Here is a 26,243-nt window from a genome sequence, read left to right on the forward strand (position 1 = left end):
GATGGTTGGACCAGAGACTGGACTAGACACAGGCAGGAGGGTTGGACCAGAGACTGGACACAGGCAGGAGGGTTGGACCAGGGACTGGACACAGGCAGGAGGGTTGGACCAGAGACTGGACACAGGCAGGAGGGTTGGACCAGGGACTGGACACAGGCAGGAGGGTTGGACGAGGGACTGGACACAGGCAGGATGGTTGGACCAGGGACTGGACACAGGCAGGAGGGTTGGACGAGGGACTGGACACAGGCAGGATGGTTGGACCAGAGACTGGACTGGACACAGGCAGGATGATTGGACCAGGGATTGGACACAGGATGGTTGGACGAGGGTTTAGACACAGGCAGCATGGTTGGACCCGCAGCTGCCCATCACAGGAGACAGAGTGGGGAAGAGAGAGAGAGATTTTTTTTGATTCATTGAACATTCACATAAGCAGCCACTTCAGTTCACAAAATAAGAACCATACTGCAGGAATGAATAAATAATAAAAAAAACAATACTACACAATTTATACTACTACAATTCCATTTATAAAAGACTAAAATCATCATCATTTTGAAGTTCTTGACTCACTTTGTGCACCAGTTTCTTTAATCTATGAACCTCTTGGTCAGTATAACCTCCTTTACCTCTGCTTCTCAATTGCACACGAATTGATTTTATAAAACTTTCTTTGTCTGGAAAATGATCTCCAATTTTCACCCCCTTCACGTTCTTAGTCTGCAACAGAAACAGCTTGACTCAACACTGTTGCTTTGGGCCTCTGTGACTGAGATCTGCAGTCAGGCATTTCAGTGTCTGTGCACAGAGAGGCGTCGTCCTCAATAACATCAGATTCTGGAGGGACTGTTGACTGTCCAGCTTCCTCCCTGTGCCTTTTTCACAGCCCCCAACTGGTCTCGGAGCTGTCTACAGTGGCTTTGCTTTTCCTCTTTATACAGAGTTCTTTTTCACCTTCTGCCATCTCAGGGCCTTGAATGGAATTCTCCATTTCCCCCTCTATCTCACCAACACTCACCTGTCTAGTTCTACGTGTCCACGAGACTGAAAATTAATATTTGGAAAGAAAGTTTCCTGTCATGATTCTAAAAAATGCACTAATTTCTACCACTAATCTTTTTTTAGTACGAGTGTAAATGTAGCAAGATATAGGATATAATCAACCTTACAGACTTTTGGTGACAAATCATGTTATTTATACAAATATATTTATAATGGACGCTTTACATATAAATGACCAATTTAATGTAACAATTAGGTATATTGATTTTTGTAAAACCACAGACAGACTGAAACACCTGCTACTATACATTGAAATAGTTATTATTAAACACACAATCAATTCTTTATACAATCAAGAAGAAGAAGAAAAAGAAGAAAGCCTTATTGGTCATTCTCACATACAATGTAACAATGAAATTTGACTTCTGCATTTAACCCATTCAACCCAAGCCCTGGGGGAGCAGAGGGCTGCCATGCAAGGCCCCCGGGGAGTTGGTGAGAAGTGTTTTACTCAGGCACACATTTCACAGCTTAGAAACATATACCCTGTTGACCTGTTTCCTTTCTAATCCAATAATATAGTCCTGCACTTTAGCCTGCATCAATTGTAGACAGAACAAATAGCTTTTACATTATAAGTGTGACGTGGTTTATTAGATAATGACGTGCTACGCAGCGTCACCATATGGTAGGGCCGTGGAATTGCAGGAGACGGATAGCCTTGCTGCTAACACACTAATCTGTCCCACTGGTTATCAGTCATTATTAATTAAGAAATTAATCAAGACTGTGACTCCACTGTGTAAACGAGGGAGATTAACTAGACATATGGAGGCTGGTTTGTTCTGAGGTTTACTTCTACTGCTTCTTCTCGTCTACTTCTTTTCTTTTTTATCCTCCTTCTTGTCTGTCTCAGGTGTTGGAGGGGGCGGAGCTTCACTTGGCAGCACTGCTTGCGAGGCAGGTACCAGCTTCCTCTCCAGCCGTGTGACCCGGTACTTCAGCTTGCTGTGAGTGGCCTCGTGCTCAGCCAGCAGCCGGGCGTAGCGGGCCTGGAGGATGTCCAGCGTGCTCGTCATCCTCTCCACCTTCTCCTCCATCTCTTTGGGGTCGGGACCCTGCGCTGCCAGCTACAGGGATACATGAGTTAAGACAACAGACCGTGGTTTATCTGTCTTTAATCATGTGACTTTACCTCCAGATCCAATAGGCCATCCTTCATCAGAATCTGACGCCCCTTCTCCTCCAGCAGCGCCTTAGCATCAGGATACTCTTTCAGCGCCTCCATCAGGTCGTCTTTGGAAAGGCAGAAGAGGTCAGAGTAGCCAATGCTCCTGATGTTTGCTGTCCTCCTATTTCCTGCCTTACTGCCTGAAGAAAAGGAACAGCAGCAACATGACAGTTGTAAAACTGCATTTGTCAGGTTGATCACTAGGGCAGCCATCTGTCTGTTACGCCCCGTCTAGGTGGGGCGCATAACACAACTTTCCCCCAAACCCAAACGGGGCCAAGCAATGCCCTGCATTGAAGTCCCTCCTGCCAGTGCAGATCACTTCCTCCATCGCCTCATCTAATGGTGGAAGTCCGTCTGCCGCTCCATCCTCCAATAGCCAGTTTGCCCACCCTCTGTAACCACACCCCCACGCACCTACACACACTCACGGGCCTGGGTCTGTGACACTGTCACAAACATGTTGATATCAGCAATAAATGCAGCAGGTGTTTGTGTTCAGAATGAAGTGAATCCAATGCATAACTGGACAGACACAAAGTCAAGCTTTCATTGAACACAGCCAAACCTTTGATAGCCAGGATGCTGATCTCGCCGAAGTAGCTTCCATCACTGAGGACGACAAACTGCCTGACGCCATCGTCCGCCACAACAGCTAGTTTTCCCTCCTTGATGATGTACATCTCTCTGCCAATGTCACCCTTCTTACAGATGTAGTCTCCTGGGCTGTAGACCTGAGGCTGCAGCTTCAGCACCAGCTCCACCAACAGTCCGGCCTCACAGTCAGCAAAGATGCGAACCTGCAGCACAAACAGGAGCAGAACCCTGAAGATTCTTTATCGTCTGAGTGCAGGACGGAGCCAGTACCGACCTTCTTCAGGGTGTCTAGGTGGACGTTGATCGCGATCTCTGCCCTCAGTTTGTCAGGTAGGTACTTCAGCACCTCCCTCTCGTCCACAGCTTTCTTATTGGTCCACAGAAAGTCAAACCATTTGATCACTCGCTTCTCCAGGTCCTTAGTCACCTGAAGCAGAGAGGAGGTTAGGTCAAAGCCAGTGTCTGATCTGGTTCAAACCCCAAACTCCTACTTTGTTACACAGTGTGGATCGTATTTATGACCAAAGCTACTTTTGGCCGTGTGCCAGAGATACAGGAGAGCCGTTGACCTTTCGGAAGCTCATGTACTGTTTGATGGCGTCGATTCGAGCCTGGAAGTCGGCTCTGGCCGCGTTCATGTTAGTGATCATGGAGCCGACATTGCCGACGATGGTGGCAAAAATTAGCACACCCACCTGAGTGGGAGACAACAGAAACCATGTCACATGGGACCAGTGAGTTGCCTTCTTCATCTGCATCTGCCTCCCTACTTCAGGTTCTTACATTCTAAAGCTGGTATCAAACATTGTGCAGATGTAGATATGTAGTTTTAGGTTTGTACTTTGACTCATAGCCACATTCAGACATTGCAACCCTACAAAGTCTTGTTACTGACCAGGAAGTCGATGACCACAAAGAAGTACTCAGAGTTCTCCACAGGAGGCGGCGTTTCTCCAATGGTGGTAAGTGTCAGCGTGGACCAGTACATGCTGTAGGCGTACTTCCTCACCAGTCGACCAAACTCTGGATCTGATGGGTCTGGATAAACAAACCTGTCGGCACCGAACCCTGGAAGGGACACAGGGTTAGAGGGTTCCTATAAAGGACCATCAACCAGAGGACTGAGACCGACCGATGGCCTTGGAAAAGGAGTAGTAGAGGCAGGCATTCCAGTGGATGATGATGACGATGTACATGACCAGGTTAGAGATACGAAGCGCGTTGGGGTAGTTGGTCCTCGTCTCCGTCCTCTGGAAGAACTCCAGCATTCTGGAACAAACACACACAGATCACACGTCAGTATTCATTTTCAAACGTCACATTGGTTTATTCATAGTAACATGTAAACCTTACAGAGACCTGGTGCTTATAGAGAGTCCAGCACATTTAGCTCCATCACATATGGTGATGATGCAGTGAAGCCAAGTACATGACACTAAACCCATTTCCTAAACAGGTGCCTCTATTCAGAATAGTCTGTGAAGTCTGATGTTTCTAACACAACAATCAAAACCTGTTTCAGGTTTCAGAAAGTCTGTTTCAGTTACTTGTGTAGACTCACCAATCAGCCTCACATCACATTCACCATCACTGAAGCTGAAGCTGAGCCAACAGAACATGAGCAGTAGAACCCGTGTCTCTCCTACAGATGTTCCAAATGCCTAATGAGGAACAACCCTCAGCCATGAAGTGACCTATCATCATGTTAATGTTTGCACCTGTTGAATCTGAGCAGCTTGTTGAGGCGGATCTCAGGGTAACTCACACCACAGACCACATACAGCAGGTCGGTGGGGACAATGGAGGCCAGGTCCAGTTTGAACTGGAAGCTGTTTATGTAGCGTTGACGCAACCTGTGCTCATCCTTCACCAGCAGACCCTGCTCCAGGAAGCCTGTGTACGGAGACACATCGCATCGCATCACACTACATCACATGACAGCAGGTCTCTGTTGGCTTTGCTAGCCCACTAAGCGTACTGTAGCTCAGCTGCAATAACGTGTGCTGTCAGACCTGTCCTGGTTCTGAAGAACATGTCCATGAGGTAGATGAGATCAGAGACCAGGTCTACGACAAACCACATGACCAGATAGTCTGTCTGCAATTCTTCAAAGCAGGCCCTGAAACAGGATGGTCTCAGTCAGACCTGGGACCTCATGAGGAGCCATGTGGTTCTGGTGGGACCCAAACTGAACTGAGTCAGCAGCATGGTTGGTACCTGGCTATGATCAGGGTCCAGTTGTACATCACAGGTACGGTGATGATGAGCAGCCAGTGGTAGTAGGTGTTTCCTGCTGGATCAATCACGGTGACCTCCTTCAACCTGGACACAACAACTACATCACGATTTATTAACCATGACGATTATAACGTGCACGTGATCAAGCAAGTGGAACCTACACCTCCTCTTTGGCCTTGGGCTCCTTTTCTTTCTCCTTTTCCTCTTTTTCCTTCTGCTTCTTCTCTCTCTTCTCCTTTTTCTCCTTCCTGAGACCAACAAAGGAAAACTAGGTTACATGTAAAGAGGTTATTGGTTTTGATCGAAAGTCCAACTTTGTTCATGTTCATTTACTTTTAGAGACAGAGACTTGGAGTCAACTTACGTCTTCTTGTCTTTTCTCACTTTCTTCTTCTTTTTCTTCTCTTCCCTGCAGAAGGAAGTACAGTATAATACAAAGATCATATTCACACAGAAGGTTTGTTTGCTGAGTATCTTTAATTTCAGTGTCTTACTCTTCTTCGTTGTTGTTGTTGCTGTTGTTGTAGTTGAACAAACCTCCTGCTTTTTGTTCAGTTCTGAGACAAAGAAAGAAATGAAACCATCCTGAACAGGTATAATTGCTCAGACCACAGTCAGAGGAAGGTTAGTGAGAGCGGCCTCCGTTTTGGTTTATGCTGTTCTTCTTTGTCATTTCAATCACTTTCTTCTTTCATAATTATTATTAAGAACTACTACTTATTATGATGTTATTATATATGGAGAGTTTGGGGGTAAATCCATCTTTCAGGGACCCAGGACTCTGAGCACACTTTGCAGCAGTAGTGACCTCACTGCTTTGTGCTTCGTTTCCTCCTGTGCCCACAGGTCTAAAATATCAAGTATCAGGCTCTCACCTGGCTCGTGTCCTGGCGTCGTCTGGATCCATGGCCGGTGGGGTCAACTTGGACGTGGGGACACTGACTAATGGAGCTACTTGAACCATGGAGCTGTTGTCTGACCTTCCGGACGTTTATGAGACACAATTCTTTTCATAATGAGACAAAGCAGTTCCACTAAATAATTGCTGTATCATATTTTACCCGTTTACTGTTGATTATCTTTTTACTCACCTGTCAGATACGATTTGTTGGATACAGACATACATCCAGCTGCTTAGCCTACTCGTCGCTATGGAAACAGAGGAGAAACTCCCCACACCTGCAACTGATGCCTACAAGTCCTTTAAAATTCTCCAGAGTCCAGAGAGAAACAAGAGGAGGAGTGAAGACCCGTCAGCACACATTAGTCTGTCCCTGACAGAGATGAAGGGATTAGAGTGGGACGGAGGATGTGTCTCACAGCTGCAGATGACACTCGCACACTTCAGCTGATTACAGAATCACTGAGTTCAAAAAAGCTGCTTTAAAAACAGACTGATTCATTTAGGAAAATAGAATCCTGGAAAACAGAAAGAATCAGAAGGAAAGTAGCAGTTTGAAAACATCATAAGAAGCTGAGGAGGCAGATTGTCCAAACCCCAGAGTCAGCACAGCAACACTTAGCTGCTGTGTTTAACAGGCTTAAGGGGATTGTGGTGTGTGTGTGTGTGTGTGTGTGTGTGTGTGTGTGTGTGTGTGTGTGTGTGTGTGTGTGTGTGTGTGTGTGTGTGTGTGTGTGTGTGTGTGTGTGTGTGTGTACATTTTTTAAAAAGTGAGGATATTTTGTCTGGTTATCACTTATTTGATGGCCTGTTTGAAGGTTAAGATGTGATTTTAGGGCTAAGGTTAGAATTGAGTTTTGGTTTGAATTAGAATTGTTTTTATTATTCACGAGGTTTGCACAAGACAAACCAGGAATTGCATCCAGTCTGACTCCATCTTTTCATACCCTCATACAGTATTATGGGGGATAGGATGCGAGTGAGATTAGAGTCACCTAGGAACCAGATGGCTTTCTTACCTCTGCGTATTGTAGTTATTCACTTCTGGCCCTTTTGTCCTCATTTGTTTTCCCACCACCTCTTGTGTTGGCGTAGTCAGGTTAGGACATGCGGGGTGAGGATAACTCCTCGGCCTCAGCCTTACATCACGCTGTGGGAGGACAAAAGGACAAAGGTTATTTCCCTTATTTTCCAGAGGGGTAACAACAAGTGGTGGACTGCAGTCCCTCACTACTACATTAGAGTAAGGAGCTTCTGAAAACTGATGAAATGTGGTGCTTTGTGTGTGTTTTTGTTTGTTTCTGTGTAGCCATCACTCCTGTTTCTTCTTCTCCTACATGGTGTCATCCTGGATGTGAATTCTTCTCCTGAGGGTGATGACATCGTCTACCTTTTATTGGGCCTATAATGAAGAGAGCGTTGGGAGATGACGACTGAGAGACCTGGTGGAGCCTGTGGAAGCAGGGGGACTGAAGGTGACATAACAGTGTTACTCTGTGAAATGGGGGGGGGTCCGGATTTGCTACTTCTTTCATCCACAGACGCAGTAGGGCTTACTTCTTTTTCCTTGGGTGTAGATTGATGGTTTGTCATTTCATCCTGTTCATTGTTTCGGGGTTGTGGGGTCTCACTCATTCTTCTTGTCACATCAGGAGGACTTCCCCTGACCTCAGGTAAAAATGGGAATTCCTCCCTGTCCTCCAGATCTAGTTCTGCTGGAACCTCGGCCCTGGGTGGCTCCACCGAGGAAAGAGATGAGGAACCAGAGACTTGTGTCAATTCAGTGCCATCCTCCAGTAGGGAACAAGCTGCTCGGATTGTGGTGTGGGCTAACTTGACTTTTGGCATAAGTTGTTTAGCATCCACTGTTGTGTGTTTTTTTCCACAGCTGCCCTGACCTGCTCTGTGGGAGAGGAGGGTTTGATCAAGCCTGTAAGTTTTCTAACATGCTTAGTCATTCCTTTAGGTGGCACTTAGGGGAGATGGCCTTATCAATGATGTTCTTGTGATGCACAGCCTTCATGAGCTTGAAATAGCTTTTACAAAGCTGTCTAGTGACTTCATCCAATGTTCCTCCTCCAACATACATGCCACCCTGTGATTGGTTTAATCCTACGTCGCCCTGTCTACCTGCACTGGTGTCTATGGGAGGTTTCTGCTGTGCAGGTGCAGAAGCTGTTGATGATAGGTTCAACTTAATTAGAACTAAAGGGGGAGAGTCTGAGAGTGAATTAAGGATGTTAATCTGAGAGGCCAAGTCAAGGCCAAGGAAGTACTTCAAATGTCAGTATATACTTCCTTTTAAAGGTTGTTGTCTCTCCTTTCAGGGTTGCTGAGGAGATAACAATTATAACAAGGTCTGTCAAAAAGGTCAATCAAGGTGTGTGTCCCCAATTGGAGCAAAGAGAAATGCGGTATTATATTCTGAAATCTGTGTTGTTCCCCATAACGTTCCCACGTTGTGGTTTTGTTCATAGTCTTATGGACAATTGAGAGCTCAGGATAGCTAAGGCAGAGCATTAAAAGGTTTAACATAGGGGGAGGAGACAGGGAGTGTCATGATCTGGGTTTTTGTTTTCAGTTTTAATTTGAAAGGACTTAGTTTTTATTCATATTGTCATGTTGTGGTTCCAGTTTCCATTTCCTATGTTATGTTGAAGGAGCTCCAGTTTTCTTTCATGTCACAGCTGTTTCCTCTCACTCCCGGTTCATTACTAGTAATACCGCCAGTATTTAAGCACCACCTCAGCCAGCAGTCAGACGCCAGATTGTTGAGTTCCAATATCACTTTCCAGCCTTTCTTGTATAGCTACCTTGTTGCATGATCCTGTCTGTACCTGACCGCCAATTCTTGCCTACACCCTGTCTGTACCTACGCCTGGAGATCTTGATAACGTTCCTGACTGTCTGACCACGATTTTGCCTACTCCTTGTCTGTACCTCTGCCGAGCTCACTAGTTGCTGAAACCTTGCCTGTCCCCGGAACCAGATCTTGCCTGCTCCTTTTGCGCCTCAGTCTAAGACCTACCGTGTATTACCTGGATTGCCCTGACTACGCTTGTACAATAAAACTGTTTGTTAATTGATCACCGCGTCCTCGCTGTGCATGTGGGTCCAACCCCCGAGTGTTCCTGACAGGAAGGAGCTACAGGAGCTAATGACGCCCGGTTACGCCAATCGGAAGTCACTAAAATTAACATTGAGTCGGTGTGTTCGTTCGCCAAAACAATGTCGGACTCCGTAGTTTTCTCTGGACCGCTCCCCAATGTGACCAGCGATGACATGTATAGCCGGCTGTCATCGCTCCACCGCTGGTTGTCTAGGTGGTGTCCTGCAAACAATGTGGGCTTTGTGGCTAATTGGAGCACTTTTTGGGGAAAACCTGGGCTGATTAGAAGAGACGGCGTCCATCCCACGTTGAACGGAGCCTCTCTGCTCTCTAGTAACATGGCCATGTTGCTTAGTCTCCCCACTCCGTGACAACTCAGAGTGGAGCCCAGGACGCAGAGTCGCAGTCTTATATGGGGTGCCAAATGTAAAAGGAGCACCTATAACTAGTTTTCTCACATTTAACTAAATGACACAACATGTTTTCTCACATTTAGTTAAATGTGCAAAAGTCTAAATGTAAATGTTAAATGTTAAATGTAAATGTTAAATGTAAATGTTAAATGTTGGCCGAGTGTAAAACTTAATATTCATGAATGGGCAAGTAGACTCCATCCCTACCCTCAAACAGCGCTGGTCTCAGATCAGAGACGCGAACTCAAACACCTCAAACAGTGCGCGCAAACCCCGCCCACATCTGATCTGGAAACTTTTGTTTTTAGCCTGGACGTAACTTCGGCTAGCTAGTATAGTTAGCCAACTAATTCTCCACTGGCGCCACAGAAATATTCTTTTTAAACCTACTTAACTCCTCATTAATGGTGTTTACGACAGAACGGCAGTTTGAAGCGAAGCCTCAACCCGCACACCTGCCGTTACAGCCCGTTCAATCTCCCCCAACGGGAGGGAGTCGGAGCTGGCGGCCATGATGGCTTCGACTCCAGGCTTCTCTCCAGTATTTTCGTGCACCGATCCAGAGTCAGATGTGGGCGGAGCTATGCGTACTGTTTGACGTGTTTGAGTTCGCGTCTCTGATCTGAGACCAGCGCTGTTTGAGGGCAGGGATGGAGTCTACTTGCCCATTCATGAATATTCAGTTTTACACTCGGCCAACATTTAACATTTACATTTAACATTTAACATTTACATTTATATTTAACATTTACATTTAGACTTTTGCACATTTAACTAAATGTGAGAAAACATGTTGTGTCATTTAGTTAAATGTGAGAAAACTAGTTATAGGTGCTACTTTTACATTTGGCACCCCATAGTCTTACACGCCTCTCTGCATGTTCTCTACAGCCGCGACCCACTCTTAGTCTTAGTTATCGCATAGAGACTGTGTCTGCTTCTCGACCACCTAAACTATACAAGTCACAGACAAATCAAAGAGGAGTGACTTACCAGAATTTAATAAACATCAAAACAGTTCCTCTTACAGAACAAAGTAACGGTAAGCTAATGAAGTGTGGTTTTTTAAATATCAGATCTCTCTCATCTAAATCCTTGTTAATAAATGACTTGATAAATGACCATCACATAGATCTGTTCTGTCTCACTGAAACCTGGCTGCAGCAGGATGAATATGTTACTTTAACTAAGTCGACTCAATGAGTCACATCAACTCTCATGTTCCTGGAAGTACAGGTAGAGGTGGAGGAGTAGCAGCAATTTATAAATCAGATTTATTAATTACTCCTAAACCTAAACATAGTTATAACTCATTTGAGAGCCTCACTCTGAGCCTTTCTCACTCAGACTCTAAAACTCAGAAGCCAGTTGTGTTTTGTATTGTTTACCGTCCCCCTGCTCCATATTCAGAGTTCTTAACTGAATTCTCTGAATTCTTATCTGACTTAGTTCTTAGCACAGATAAAGTCATTGTAGTGGGAGACTTTAACATTCATGTAGATGTTGACAGCAACTGTCTCAGCACTGCTTTTAACTCCTTAATAGACACTATTGGTTTTACACAGCAGGTAAATGAACCCACTCATCGTTTTAACCACACCCTCGATCTTGTCCTGACATATGGGGTTGAAATTAATAATTTAATAGTTCTTCCCCAAAACCCTCTGTTATCTGACCATTTCTTATTAACTTTTGAATTTAGCACAATTGACCCTATAACAGCTGGAAAGAAATGTTACTATAGCAGATGTTTATCTGACAACGCTGTTGCCAGATTCAAGCAGATGATTCCATCATCTTTTGCCTCAATGTCTTGTAGATACACAGAGAACAGAGGAGGTTAGCTCCGTGGTAAAACTCAGAGATTCGCAGCCTAAAGCAAAGGACTAGACAACTAGAAAGACAGTGGCGTTCCTACAAAATAAATGTAAACTGCATTGCATGGAAGGACAGTCTAATGAAATATAAAAGAGCACTTTGTGCTGCTAGAAAAACATATTATTCCTCCCTAATTGAGGAAAACAAAAACAACCCCAGGTTTCTTTTCAGCACTGTGTGACAGTTTCGGTCTGATTCTTGTCATGTCCCGGTTTTTATTTTAAAAGGACTTTGTTTCCACTCGTGTTTTGCTCCAGCTTCCTGTGTTATTTTGAAGGACTTCCTGTTATGTTCACATCACAGCTGTTTTCCCTGTCACCACCGGTTCTCATCACGCTCCAGTCTTGTCCCAGCCAGGTGGCACAACACAGTTGGGGTGTCAAGGCCGGCTCTAGCCCAGCCGGGTTCCGCGCCCGTCCCGTCAAGCTCAAAGGCCGCAAGCAGCCCTGCCGACCTGCTAGCAGTGACCGTCCCCGTCAGTCCAAGGGAAGTGGTTGTGTTGCCTACCGCTGGTCCAGGAAAGACCAGCCTGGTCCTTGTTCCAGCCCCCGTCGGCCTCCTGTAGGAGGTCGCTCCCGATGCAGACGTGGCCAGGCTTTAATCACAATTTCAGAAATGCAGGTACGGTGATCAGACAGACAGATGATCAACTCAGGCGAAGGTACAGACAGGGTTCGGGCAGATTTGGAGGTCCGACGGGCCAGCGGCTTCTGACGTTATCACGCCATTCAATGGTCATTATCAGTGGTTATCAGCCCATAGGTATGAGACGCCCGCATCGGGTCCTGGTGGCCCGGCCACGTCTGCATCGGTTCCTGGTGGTCCGGTGCCAACTACTGTATGTCCGCCCGGGCTTCTCGTCTGCCATCGTCTCTGGCTCCAGCCCAGCGCCGGCTCTCGTCCCGTCCGCCCGACTGGTGACCTTGTCCTTGGCACAGCCTGCCGCAGGAGTGGCGCTGCCTCCTGCGTCGTCAGCCACCTCGGCGGTCCGGCCTCTAGGGCGGCTCCGCGCACAGTTGTATGTTCAACTAACCTTGTCTTTTTCTCTCCAGTAGTTGTGCTTCTCTCCCGCTCTTTCTCTCTCTCTCTCTCTCTCTCCTCCACTCTGTCCTCACCTACAGGTATCATTGGACTCAAAGTTTGGTGTCTGTGATGGGCAGCTGCTGATCCAACCATCCTGCCTGTGTCCAGTCCCTGGTCCAAAGATACTGCCTGTGTCCAGTTTCTGGTCCAACCATCCTGCCTGTGTCCAGTCCCTGGTCCAAAGATACTGCCTGTGTCCAGTCTCTGGTCCAACCATCCTGCCTGTGCTCTGTTGTTGCTTGTTGTTGTTGCTGTGCTTTACCTTTTCTGTCCAATAACCTCCCATCATTGTTCTATGTTCAACTAACCATGTCTCTTTCTCTCCAGTAGTTGTGCTTCTCTCCCTCTCTCTCTCTCTCTTTCTCTCTCTCTCTCTCTCCTCCACTCTGTCATCATCTACAGGTATCATAGGACTCAAAGTTTGGTGTCTGTGATGGGCAGCTGCGGATCCAACCATCCTGCCTGTATCCAGTCCCTGGTCCAACCGTCCTGCCTGTGCTCTGTTGTTGCTTGTTGCTGTTGCTGTGCTTTTCTCTCTCTCTCTCCCCTCACCCCAACCGGTCGAGGCAGATGGCCGCCCGCATCCAGCCTGGTTCTGCTGGAGGTTTCTTCCTCGTTAGAGAGGGAGTTTTTCCTCTCCACTGTTGCTGTCAAATTAAAGACTTGCTGTATGTGGGATCTGTTAGGTTGAGTTGTGTAAAGTGCCTTAAAATAACCTTGTTGTGATTTTGCGCTATATAAACCAAATTGAATTAAATTGACTTCTTTGTATCTGCTTCCTCCCTTTAATCTAAAATGGTTTTACACACGACCCTTTTGGCTTCAGTAGATGAACAGCGTCAGTCCAGTTTGTGAACTCCTCCTTTCCAACCGTCAAATAACTTCACATAGTGTGATATGAGGAAGGAAGTGGTTCTAACTGCTCTGACCTGGTCTCACATCAACAAGAGGCTCAATGGACCAAACAAGTCTCCAGCTGCTACTCCGTAAGTAGAACCTCCAACATTTACAGCCTTTATTCATAAAGTAATTTAGGAAGACAACCAGACACAGAGGTGGATCTCAGAAACACATTCTACTCATCAAAAGTAGAATACTGTAATTCATCAAGGATTCAGGTTTAACAGTAAACTGATCAGCAGAACGACCTGAACGAGTCCAAAGATGTAGAGAAACCAAGAGAAAGCAACTCAATTTGAATTAACAGTTCTCGTTTACTAGTGTAATAGTAAAGAAGAGATGTTTTTTAACTATATTATAAATTTATATTATTATCATTCATAGGCCAGCTACTGGTTAAAGTCTGTTCAGCTTTAACTGAACTGACACAAGATGTTGAAGTGATCAAGGACAAACTGCTGATGCTGCTTCACATGTTGAGTCTGACAAACGATGGACTTTTACTAATATCAATAAACCATCAAAAGATAACTGGTTGAATGCTGACAGGAAGTCGCTTCAGGACGTTACTGTAATAAATGAATAATTATCATCACATGAAATCATTTATAGATCACAATATTTTATTGACACACACATTAAGAAGATTCATTTTAAGTTTGATCCTAATTCGTATTTGTCTTTGTTTAAAATGCAGAGAAGCATTTATTTGTTAGACACATGTGTGTCGATCCACAGTATAGTGTTTCTATAATTACTCACATCGTTGTTAAAACAGGTTCCCCATGAAGTGTTGATTAAGTCAATAAAGTTACTGAGTCAGTTCAGAGTTAAACGGGTAAAATCAGACACATTTTATATGAAAATATTAAGTTTTATAACTTATTAAAGTGATTAAAGTAGAGGCTGCTGATACTTTCAACAGTAGATGAACTGTTTTATTTACATTTAATTGTAGGAGTTATTCATCATTAATATTTCTATATTTTTATTTTCCTGATGACCACAGAATCATCTTAGTTCAAGGCTTAGTACTGATAAAAACCTACTAATTTAATAATCTAATTTCTTGTTTCGCTTCAGTTGTGACTTGGCTTCTGTTCTGCTCAGCACATCCAGGTAAGTGACCTTCTGATGCTAAAGCTGCTTCATTGCTCACCTGCACTGCTGCTGTATCTGTGTTGGTAAGAAGCAGCAGCTATGAGGTTTTATTGTGATCCTGCATTGAAACTCCAGGTCCAGAAAAAAACAGTAGTTTTATCTACGAGTGGAAACAGACGTTTGTGTCTCATTTAAGCACCACGTTGTTCAGAATATGTTGAAAACACAGAAATAATGTAACTCCACAGAAAGAAACAGCATCTTAATGCTGAAAGTTTCAGGTCATATAGAACTGTTAGCATCCTGTCAAAAGAAAAAGAACAAGCGTCATTAGTTGATAGATTCAAAGGAGCTGCACATTCTAAAGCTTTGCAGGAACAGAGGAGTCCGATGGTTGTAGGCTAAACATGATGGTGTCAGGTTTGGCGGTTGGTTTGAAAAAAGCGAGCCCACATGCACGGCAAAGATGTCAGCAGGCTTTGGTACAGGGTCTTTAATTGTGCCAGGTCTCGGTACAGGTACAGCACAGTCTGGCGACTTACAGTACGTACAGAATCCTCTGAGACGAGGAACCGACAAAACAGTGGTCAGGCAGGCGAGAAACTCTGCGTACAACAAAAAGGACTAGGCAGAATCGATGTCAAGGTACACGCAGGGGTTGATAACAGGCAGGCTCGGCTGAGGTACAGAAGGGCTAGGCTAGAGACACGGTCAGGACCAAAACAGGACGGATAACTTGGGTGGAACATAAATTGCTGTAAAGTGGAGGTGAATCGACGACAATCTGGCAAATGACAGAGGTGAGTACTGGGTGTTAAATACCAGACATGATTACCAATTGCAGACAGCTAATGTGATTGAAAGCGGAAGTAACGTTAGAGCAGGGCATGGACTGAACAGAAACGGAAATACAAAACAATAAAACTGGAAATGGAACCAAAACTGTCAGGCGGCTTAATATGGCAGACCCACATGCACGGCACTTGAGACAGGTACCTGTAGGTACGATTACAGGCTTTAATCACAATTTCAGAAATGCAGGTACGGTGATCAGACAGACAGATGATCAACTCAGGCGACGGTACAGACAGGGTTCGGGCAGATTTGGAGGTCCGACGGGCCACCGGCTTCTGACGTTATCATTGTTATCAGTGGTTATCAGCCCATACAGTACGTATGGGCCGGTAGGTGCCCATCTACCTGCTGGCAGCAGTGAATAGGTGCAGTAGGTCGCCGTTGTCGTGCCAAAAAGTGACTGTCTGTCTAAACGCCTTAACCCGCGCACCGCCTCGTTAAGGCGTTTAGCTCGGTTTGTGTAGGACTACAGCTGCTTATTTCGGTTTCAAACGGCCATAACTTGTAAATATGATCCGCTACACGTTTTCTAGTGGACGTAGTGACGCCACGTCTTTTAGATTTTGTGTAAACGACGGAAATAATCAAATTCTCTTTACAGCGATCGTCAATCGTGACTGTTTAACTCTATGACATGACGCTAGGACTCAGATCTACGACCCAATGTTGCTGCAACATGTTTGTTCTTCACATTTTGACTCTGATTGAAACTGTACGAGTGACCACCGAGTTGTTTCACCACTTTTAATTTCCTGTATGGGACCAGTTAAACCAGTAAGATGCTTTCATGTTGCCAAAACGTGATTATTAGAGCCAAAGCTTTTGGTCAGAAGCTTAATTATGTCGTATTTTAAATACACTGAGCTCTGCTTTGTTATATTTACAGATGTGATACACCAAGACCAGTAGAACCAGTAGCATGCTGGTTTTATGTTGCCACAAAGTGATTAAAGCCAATATCTGTTTACTGAAAGCTTCTTTCTCCCTTATTTTAAGTTCATGGAGCTCTGCTGGATTATAATAATAGATTTAATGAGCATCCAGTACATCTTAACACTTTCCACACCTGTCTGAGACCAGTTAAACCAGTAAGATGCTGTGTTTACGTTGCCAAAATGTGATTACAGCCAATATTTTTTAATAAGAAGCCTATTTCTTCCTCATTTTAACTTCATCAATCTCTTATATTATCTCTTATGTTATATTAACAGATTTGATAAACATCCAGCTCACTTGAGCACTGTCTGTACCTCTCTGAGACCAGTACAACCAGTAAGAAGCTGTTTCCACGTTGCCAAAAAGTGATTTGTGTAAATATCTTTTAACAAGAAGCTTATTTCTGCCTCATTTTAAGTCAGTGGAGCTCTTCTTGTTCATATTAACACATTTAATGAATATCCAGCTCACTTGAACACTGTCGGTACCTGTCTTTTTTTACCTGGCTCTTCTCGTTCATATTAACACATTCAAATTAACTTGACAACTGTCTGTACCTGTCTGGGACCAGTACAACCAGTAAGAAGCTCTTTCCACGTTGCCAAAAAGTGATTCATGCTAATATCTTTTGACAAGAAGCTTATTTCTACTTCATTTTAAGTCAGTGGAGCTCTCCTTGTAAATATTAAGACATTTAATGAGCATCCAGCTCACTTGAACACTGTCTACACCTGTTTGAGACCAGTTAAACCAGTAAGATGCTGTCTTCACGTTGCCAAAAAGGTGAAAACATGACAAAAGGTTTGGTTACGCACAAGTAATTTGACTTTTATTATTATTATTGCTAAAAGTTCTCTAAATTCCTTGCAGCTCGTCTGACTGTGAGTCCCAGCAGGTCTCAGTTCTTTAAACATGAGTCTGTGTCTCTGAGCTGTGAGGACGACGACGGATCTGGAGGAACGAGACTGAGGAGGAACACGACTAAACAACAGATGACTCAGGGTGGAAACTGGGAAAATTTCACAGGCTCCTCCTTTACTACTTGGGTTGTCCCGGGGGACAGTGGAGTTTACTGGTGCGAGTCCAGCTCTGCCTCCAGCAGCAGCAGCAGCAGCAGCATCAACATCAGTGTCTCTGGTAAGATCACACTGTGGACTTAGTGCTGATGAGTGTGTGTGGACATGATGAAATGCTGTGGTTTGTCTCTGTGTTGAGGTGGATCAGTGATCCTGCAGAGTCCTGTCCTCCCTGTGATGGAGGGACATGATGTCACTCTGCACTGTCAAACAAAGAGCCCTCCCTCCAAGCTCCCAGCTGATTTCTATAAAGATGGCTCCCTCATCAGGACTGAGCCTACAGGTCACATGACCATCCACCGTGTCACCAAGTCTGATGAAGGAGCCTATAAATGCAGCATCCAGGCTGGTGGAGAGTCTGCGTCCAGCTGGCTGCTGGTCTCAGGTCAGCAGCTTAAATATAGATTTAATCAGCAGCATGTTTTATAACAGACTCATTTAATGTGCGTTATTATAATACTTGTGTTTTATTCATCACAGACAAACCCAATACAGACCCTGAGGCTGCTACCTCCTCTCCTCCTCTCTCTGTGTTGTTGTCTGTTGCCTTTGTCTGTGTTCTGGTTCTGTTGCTGGTTCTGGTTCTGCTGGTGAACCGATGTGTTTCTATGAAAGCTCAAGGTGAGTCACACACTTCAGGGGTTTTGGGGTTTTTTTCTTTTTCTGATTCATTTGCTTCCTAACCACAAGGTATGAAACTGAGGCCCGAGAATGAGTCAGAGATAAACTCAGACCTCAGGAGTCTTAGGGATCATTTACACACTGACACTTATGTAGGTGAGAGGCCAATGACGTCGTCTGCAAGGAAGCATGAAGAGAAGGGAGCAGTGAACTCACTGATGGTGCTGTGGTCGTGTTGAATCACAAGATGGAGCCCAGAAGATACTGGACCTGCAGAGAGGAGAGGGAGAATGCTACTCAACACTAAGCTTTGTGTGTCACACACTACACCTGACAGACAGGGACCCAATCGCAGTAATAGCACAACTGAAAGAGATGTAGAGCAGATTCTTTATTACAGGCAGTTCAGAAAACACAACTCTACTCTATATGGATACTACAAATAAAAACCACTGCTCTGAGCAGGAACTCAATAATTAGAACTATGAGCAAACAAGTCTTATAAGTCAGAGACACCATCGCGTCAATGATCAACTCGCTACATCATGAGTGTACTAACTAGCAGCCAAAGAACATAGTACGACCAGGTTAGGCAGGTATAAATGTTAGTAGTCTGACAACCTGAGGACCTGTGAGCCGGTGACAATCCTAAGGAAGGAACATGCCTGATGCTGTACACTACTGCAACTGTCTTCCAGTTATATCTATTTAATTTTGTGAATGTTGTCATTTTGTTGGATGCTTTGTGTCACTGCAGCTGCTGAAGTTAATGTTGATGAAGAAGAAAACCTCACATACAGTGACCTCAAAATATTACAGCAAAAACACCACCAGCGCCAGAAATCAAGAATCACAGGTAATGTTTGAGTGTTGATGTGTGAGCTAATGTCACACATTTTTATCTCCATTTCCACTTCAACCTGAAACCCATCTTAGGTTGACAGTGTATATTACTATGCCGCATTATAGAATGATGAAATAGTTTGTAACTACAGCATTATGAGAAAAAAGAATTCACTTTTTATTGCACACCCCTGGCTCAGAGGAAGAACATGCAAAAGACAACCAGCAAGATTTATTAGAGAGGAGGAAAGAAAGGATCAACACAAGATGGCATATAAGGCGGCTGACAACATGGCTGCTGGGCAGGAGAGAGAGGGCGGTCAGCCTCCAGGTGTCAGGAATCAGTCAATCCAGCCCATAACAACAAAGCTATAATAATAATAATAATAATCCTCTTTCATTGCAGACTGTTAAACAGCTTTGCCTCTTATGCTGAACATGAAATGAGATTTACAGCTCTGTGGTCGTCCAGTTTCCTGTTTCTAATAAACGTGGTTATACAGTAAATCCTCCCGTATACATTAGCAGTAGAAAGAAAATAAAACATGTTAATAGTGCAATAGCAACTAGAATATAAATATTTTATTTTAAGTGACATACATGTGTTTTATTTTGCAGAGTCTGATCCAGCAGCTGTTTACTCAGCAGTGAGAACAGGAGACGTCATTTATGGACCAATAGTGATTAAAAACAAGAAAACAAAGCAAACAGGTATAGATGCTTTTGTGTCTCTTTCCTTTCATTAATCAGTTCATTCTTCAGATGGACGTATATATATATATATATATATATATATATATATTTAGATTAGATCAAACTTTATTAATCCCACGATGGGGGAATTCTCTTAATTTACAGGCCTTGAGACGCTGTGAGAGGAGCATATAGAGCTTTTTTATCTTCAGTATTCAGTACTCAAAGAACTCCTCATTCACTTGTTCACACAAACAGGGCTTCAGTGAAGACCAACATGATGTTCTCCCTCCACGCTGTCCTTCCCCAAACATGACCAGCAAGACCACTGCTCATTTATATACTGTATACTGTATTGTTTCAAACATATTTTATGTCTGCAGACTTTCCACCGGAACCAGAGACTGTGTACTCCTCCCTGAGGTTCAACTTAACCCCTTCAGTCCAGTTCAACCACTGACGTCCTGGTAGCTCCCCACACACGCTTGTTTATTAATGCCTAGTGAAGTATTTGCTGTAAAGGCCTTGTTACTTTGCTTTTTATAAAATCCGGCCAGTGCAGCATCAACGCTTGTGTAGTAGCTGTAGTCTGATGTTTTATCACCAGGTAGAAGCTGCCTAATAAACATGTAATGACAGTGAAGCACATTAGAATTCAATTGTCAGTTGATATTTATTAATGTTACAGTGTTTTATGTTGCGTTTTATATTTTTTATTACTTGCTTTTGTTGCTGCAGAGTCAATAAAGTGTTTTCTTCACTTGTGGTTTGACTGAAGTGTAGGATGGAAAATTTGACTTGCTTTGCTTTGGTTGTGGCAAACCAACGCTTACACCTCTTCACTGCAGAGAAAACAAACATAAAGACCACAAGGCAGATGCTGTTTAGTGGTTGGAAACTTCACACAGTACAAAGTGTCTGTGTGAGTCACACAAACATCACATATATAGAATATATGAAGCTGCTACAGTATGTAATAAATAGAGCCATGCATTCAAAAAAGGCTTCAACTCTGCCTAGTACAGTACATGAGTAATGTAAAATCAAATGTCTGACTTTAGCTGATTAGTGCAAGAAAGAGCATCTACAGTTTCATGCGTTATATTGTTATTAATAGTAAAAGGTAACTCATTTTTGCTTTTTCCCGTCAGAGATTGCCACAGCAAATTATTCTCATGGTTGTTTTTTGACAACGTTTTACACCAGATGCCCTTCTTTACACACCTGTATTTATCCAAGCTTGGAATCGGGCACAGAAGTCACTAGATTCGAACCTGCTTGCTGAGATTGCTTGAGATCAGATGACATAGTATTATGTACTTTGACATGAAAATAATAAAATAATAAGGGAAAATATGTGTAAAATTATTCACGAAGGCATGTATGATATTGCTTCAATGTTAGCAATGAAGCAACAGTTTTGGAAAGAGCATGACGAAGTAGCAGCTATTTTTAAAAGGTAAGTCAATTTTTTTTTCTTAACATATTTAAACCCATTAGTAGTTAGCATTTTTGCAACAAACTGTTCAATGCTGGTCTGGAACAAAGTGTTCTGTGCAAACACATTTTACTGGTGCACAAGGTAAAGCATGTTAAAGAAAGCAGCAGTAAAAGACAAGATGCTAAATTTTCACAGTGTTTGTTTTGATGTATTTCAATTCATTTGTATTTATATAGGACTAAATCACAACAAAGTTATCTCAAGGCACTTTAAAAAGTAAGGTTTAACACTCCCCAACCCACAGAACGGTCCGGCAACCTTTTTTTTGAGGACTTCCCACAGAAAGGTCTAGAGACCAACACACTTCAGCCATCATCCTGTTAACGGCTTCTATTGTTCCGTAAATGGGGCAGTTCCCCCCACGGCGAAGGGGAGTTCACACTGAGCCACTTCAACAAAACCTGTGTTTTCTGTCACAGGCTGTGCTGTGGTCATCCAAACTACCTCTCATGGAGACATGAAAACTCACAGTACCAACATTTCTTACTGTACTATACAATCTTACTGTTGTATCAGACAGGTGCAGTTGCCTGCTTCGGCCAGAGGCGGTGCAATGGGTGGATGATAATGATAATGACGAGACGCTGTTTTTCCAATAAATAAAATTGAAAGAGTGCTCTCAGCACTGAGACTCGAACCCGGGATGAAAAGTTTTACAGCCATGCATCTTAACCACTAGGTCACATAAGACTTGATAAGTGGTCGTTCTACAAGAGGCTATATGACAAAATCAACTACGATGTTTTAGGACCAAAAGTGGTAGTCAATCGCCACCTACAGGCCAAAAGGACGTAACACACTCGCTTACGCAGTGCTGACAAGATGCTGACGCGTCGGACACGAAAGCAAACCACAGCGGGGGCTAACACTTTTAACTGCTGCCACTGTTGCTACATGACAATGCAGCTGTAAGGTCAATTATGGTAAATTCAAAAGCTAATAAAAAATGGTCAGAATTCAATTAAGAACTCTGAATATGGAGCAGGAGGACGGTAAACAATACAAAACACAACTGGCTTCTGAGTTTTAGAGTCTGGGTGAGAAAGGCTCAGAGTGAGGCTCTCAAATGAGTTATAACTATGTTTAGGTTTAGAAGTAATTAGGGTAGCCGAGTATCTTACGTGGCTTAAACTATACATTCATGGACGACAAAACGACACGTTGCAGTTTCAAACTTCTTTACTTTATTCCAGCGGGCCGACCCACAGAGAGAGAGAGCGATGGCAAACCCTGAAGGACAAAAGGACAAAAAGCATACCACACACATAAACAGAACACAAGCATATTTGCACATAGAGACCTTAAACAGTCTGCTACACACGCCCCCGGTTATATACAACTAATCCAAACAAATATGCACAAAAACAATACTAAAAAAAGCCCAAAATACCTGAATAAAGTGCATGTAAACAGACAGGGCAAAACACAAAACACTATCTGCACATTCAAACATGTACATTGGGAGACGGGAAAGATAAGAAACATGAACACTCTTCCACACACAGAGACTAGGTCCAACTAACACCACACAAAATCCTTCAAGTGGCCAGGGGGTCGACAGACTCTCCCAGATCTACTAACACTCGGCCTAAACGTCTCACCAGAACACTGAGAGTTAGGCAAACTGCACAAGCTGGCCTGAGACGAGGGAAGTTCTGCTGCCCCAAAAACCTCAGACTCCAGTATCCTGGATGATTAGACAGAGGTTGTTTTTAAATAACAGGCAATGAATAAGGTCTCAACTTATTGTAATGCACCACCTGAGCCCTGTCATTAGCATCAAAAGGGTTTACAATCCTGTATGTCAACCCTGGTTCCCCACATGAATACATGACTTGTACAATCTTGTACGGACCCTTCCAATGAGGTGCCAGCTACATGCGGCTCTCCACTGGGTTGCTCAGCCACACCATAGCATCCAGCTCAAACGGCTGGTGCCGCGAAGCAACATCATGATACAGCTTTTGACGATCATGAGCCACCTCACCATGCATTCGCACACCACTGAAGGCGGTGTTCAGGATTTCCAGCAAAGCGGAAACATATTCAGCATGTGAACCCAAAGCCTGAGTATCCAGGGCACAAGGTAAAAGTACATCAGAGGGAACCCGAGCTTTCGACCATGGATCAGGAAGAATGGTGTAAAATGAGTGCTGGAATGAGTAGTGGTGATGTACGCAAAAGCCACATGCTTCACATAGTCATCCCATTCCCACTCCCCCCTTGTGCAATGGATACAGGTTAACAAATTTTGTGAAGTAGTCCTGAACAACCAACACATACCGGTTACCCTAAGGAGTCACTGGCAGCTCCAAAATGTCCAAAGCCACCCTCTCAAAGGGCCGCACTGACAGGGACCCACCCATCGGTGCGCGGTGAGCAGGAACAGGATTTCGGCGTGTCTGACAGGCCACACACCGCTCACACCAATCTTTGATGTCCCTGAACATAGTAGGCCGCTCCCACACACGCTCCGAAGAGAAATGTGCCTAGGATGGTTCACCATGTAGCTGCAGGAGAACATCAGGGACAAGTGCAGCAGAAACAACAATCTGGACCACAGGTTCACCCACGACAGAGCTCCTCACTGAGCGGCATAACAGTGCATCAATAATAGAAATATTAATAGCGAGTCCTCCAGCATTGCAGCATCAGCCAGAGTAGGGACAACAGCAGAATGTGGCGGTTCAACAGCTGCATGGTCCGAACTCACTACATTCACGTGCAGCGGGGCCAGATGAGAGCCCTCTGCCACGCCAATGTCAGTTGTCTCAGCGCGGCGAGAAAGTGCATCCGCGTTCATGTGACGCCGTCCCTCCTTGTGCACAATAGTCCAATTGAGGGGGTCAAGCTCCAGTAACCATCTCGCCCTTCTTCCGGTTGGGTCATTTTCAATGGACAAGCGTCGAAGGGCCAACAGTGGACGATGGTCGGTGACAAAGGTGAACGAAGCCCCAACAGCCATGTTAGAAGCATCTGTGTACACTTTAAAAGGCATGCTAAAATTAGGCATCACCACCGGCTCAGATGATAACACCTGTTTCCGGTGGTGAAAAGATTTGTCACAAGCAGTAGACCACTCAAAGGGCACATTCTTACCAATCAGATGGTTCAGCGGAGCAGCAATATTCGAAAAGTCCTTAACAAACCGCCTGTAGTAAGAACACAGTCCCACAAAAGCTCTCACCTCAGATGGAGAACTGGGAACAGGCCAGTTTAAAACTTTATCAGTATTTTTCGGGTCAGGTTGAAGACCCTGTCGAGAGACTACATGACCCAGGAAGACAACATAATCCCGGACAAGATGACACTTGCAAGGATTTAGTCTCAACCCCGCAGTCTGGACCCTTGAGAAAACCTCTCTGAGATTTGACAGGTGTTCCTCAACGGTTTTGCTGTAGATCAAAATGTCATCTAGGTACACCATGCAGACGCGCGTCTTTAATAGTCACACTGTTTAAACGCCTGTAATCCACACAGAAACGCCAGGTGCCACACTTCTTTCTCACCAACACCACCGGTGAGGCCCAGGGACTGCAGCTCTCCTCGATCACACCATCCGCTAGCAACTGCGCCACTTGCCTCTCAATCGCTGCTTGTTTTTCAGGGGAAGCACGATGTGCTCGCAGTTTGATGGCGGGTCTGACCACCTGTCCGGATGTGATGTTTGACTAGGTTACATTTAACCAGGTTCTGCTCGGATGAGCTGAAGATGTCACAGAAGTCTGACAGCAAGGGTAGCAGTTCAGCTTTCTCAGACTCAGAAATAGGTGATTCCTCCAGTGAGATGGGAGGTGCCGCTGTGGAAGACGACACTGCAGCCACTTCAGCTGGAGCAGCATGAAACTGATGAACCTCAGACTCGTTAACTGAGTATAACTCACCCAGGTGCAGCCCTCGGGTCAGTGAAATGTCATGTCCAGTAGGATTCAGCTTTAGTCAGTCCATTATGAACTCCAGCCAGTGTGCGAGCAACTATCAGGCTAGAAGATTCTGACACATTAGGTTCAAGGTATCCAACCTGAGCTGCATTTGGCAAACGCACTGTAACGGGCACTACAGCTTCACTAAGAGGCGGCAAATTCACAGTTGAGGCCAGCGACACATTGCAGCATGTGGGAACAAAATCTCTGCTGGTAAGCAGGGGGACCTTTAAGTCCCACAGTTGGAGCTCAGCCCGGGTGAGGTCAAGCAGGGCGTGATTTTTCAACAACATTAGTAAATCTGAATACTGATTAGTTTGTCTGCAAAGACCACTTTACTGTTTGTGCATCCTGCAACCTACAATCGTTAATGCTCCTCGTGTTTATTGTGTAAACGAACTGGCATTTAAATGGTTAAATCAGTAAATATAAATTATTATTTATGCCTGCATTTCCTGTTTTATTTTTGTAGTATTTCCGGTTTTTGTTCAGTCATGCCTTTTCCTGCTTTGCGTTTGTCGTGTATTTAATGTTCTGATCTTGCTAGAGATTTTACAACTTTGAAGTTTAAATCAACTGCATAGGAATTTATTACATATAATGAAATAGTGCAATCATAGAATGATCATTAGAGGGGTGGTGTCCGAATTCACCCGCTGGTTCTGCAGAAAGAACTGAGAGGTCAAAAAAGGTCAGCTGTGTGTCTGCAGCAGACCCTCTAAAACTCATCTCCCAAGGCCCACTTTTAAAGATCCATGTTCACGCAGCCAGCAAGAGCCTCCGTGTCCATCGAAAATCCATGTTTACTCAGCGCCAACAGTTTATTTGTTTTTGTGATCAACCTCACACTGACCGTGGACTCAGGTCAACTTGACATTAGTTGCAACTCAAAAACAACCTAATTTCCCCCAGTCACTAAGAACATACATACTGTAACCCCATAACAGATCAGATTTTACCACACGTTTTAGTCACGTGACCACACAGCTGTTTTCAATCCGGTCTTTTAGTTCAGTATATAGCCACCAGCACTTACCTTTGTTCTCTGCCAGATCGTTGACTTTGTTCCGTTACAGCGTTTTTGTATTCCTGCCTATTAGTTGCTGTTCTGCCTGTCTGACCACGTTGATTTGGATCATTCCTATTGGTACCGTAGCCTCTGTAGTAGGCTAAAAATAGTTGTGGATACAAGAAGTTATATGGTATATAAGACACCCCCATGATTTCTTTTTTTTTACATACGTGAATTAAAGGTTGGTATGGATGCTATGCTGAGCGCTGTGTGGACCGTAGGAGGAGCTGTTGCCTGCTGTGGATTCGAGGAGGGGAAAGCTACGGG

The 26,243-nt window shown here is 44.3% G+C and overlaps 2 protein-coding genes across 4 annotated transcripts; one reads left to right on the forward strand and one right to left on the reverse strand.

Annotated features, from left to right (window-relative positions):
- Positions 1-1,310: 1,310 nt before the first annotated feature.
- cnga1b (cyclic nucleotide gated channel subunit alpha 1b) lies at positions 1,311-10,307 on the reverse strand. Of its 3 annotated transcripts, XM_055514384.1 has the most exons (18): positions 7,530-7,670; positions 7,363-7,441; positions 6,992-7,122; positions 6,163-6,490; positions 5,947-6,051; positions 5,566-5,628; positions 5,436-5,480; positions 5,233-5,319; positions 5,051-5,155; positions 4,846-4,952; positions 4,552-4,726; positions 3,966-4,102; positions 3,729-3,901; positions 3,403-3,528; positions 3,108-3,260; positions 2,805-3,036; positions 2,201-2,376; positions 1,311-2,135 (listed from the first exon to the last, which is right to left on the reverse strand). In XM_055514384.1, the coding sequence occupies exons 4-18, from the start codon at positions 6,195-6,197 to the stop codon at positions 1,881-1,883; spliced, it is 1,974 nt and encodes a 657-aa protein (XP_055370359.1). In that variant the 5' UTR covers positions 6,198-6,490; positions 6,992-7,122; positions 7,363-7,441; positions 7,530-7,670; the 3' UTR covers positions 1,311-1,880. The 3 variants fall into 3 exon arrangements, with proteins under 3 accessions (XP_055370359.1, XP_028998796.1, XP_040928928.1); XM_029142963.3 differs by lacking the exons at positions 7,363-7,441; positions 7,530-7,670 and adding an exon at positions 9,702-10,307; XM_041072994.2 differs by lacking the exons at positions 7,363-7,441; positions 7,530-7,670 and having other exon boundaries at positions 6,163-6,345; positions 6,992-7,121.
- A 3,037-nt stretch (positions 10,308-13,344) lies between these two features.
- Positions 13,345-20,691, forward strand: LOC129605108 (uncharacterized). Its single transcript, XM_055514505.1, has 8 exons — positions 13,345-13,441; positions 14,439-14,474; positions 17,118-17,384; positions 17,463-17,708; positions 17,804-17,944; positions 18,702-18,800; positions 19,406-19,498; positions 19,864-20,691. The coding sequence occupies exons 1-8, from the start codon at positions 13,411-13,413 to the stop codon at positions 19,938-19,940; spliced, it is 990 nt and encodes a 329-aa protein (XP_055370480.1). The 5' UTR covers positions 13,345-13,410; the 3' UTR covers positions 19,941-20,691.
- Positions 20,692-26,243: the final 5,552 nt, after the last annotated feature.

This window comes from Betta splendens, chromosome 2 (genome assembly GCF_900634795.4).
Source record: "Betta splendens chromosome 2, fBetSpl5.4, whole genome shotgun sequence".
NCBI classification, from domain to species: Eukaryota; Metazoa; Chordata; class Actinopteri; order Anabantiformes; family Osphronemidae; genus Betta; species Betta splendens.

Excerpts from the sequence above, each read along its gene's own strand:
- LOC129605108 (XM_055514505.1), top strand. The coding sequence starts at position 13,411 with ATGGACCAAACAAGTCTCCAGCTGCTACTCC. Across the intron at positions 13,442-14,438 it reads AAGTCTCCAGCTGCTACTCC|TTGTGACTTGGCTTCTGTTC; the intron begins GTAAGTAGAACC and ends GTTTCGCTTCAG. Across the intron at positions 17,709-17,803 it reads CAGCTGGCTGCTGGTCTCAG|ACAAACCCAATACAGACCCT; the intron begins GTCAGCAGCTTA and ends TATTCATCACAG.
- cnga1b (XM_029142963.3), bottom strand. The coding sequence starts at position 6,197 with ATGTATGTCTGTATCCAACAAATCGTATCTGACAG. Across the intron at positions 5,156-5,232 it reads CCCAAGGCCAAAGAGGAGGT|GTTGAAGGAGGTCACCGTGA; the intron begins GTAGGTTCCACT and ends TGTTGTGTCCAG. Across the intron at positions 3,529-3,728 it reads TTGTGGTCATCGACTTCCTG|GTGGGTGTGCTAATTTTTGC; the intron begins GTCAGTAACAAG and ends TCTCCCACTCAG.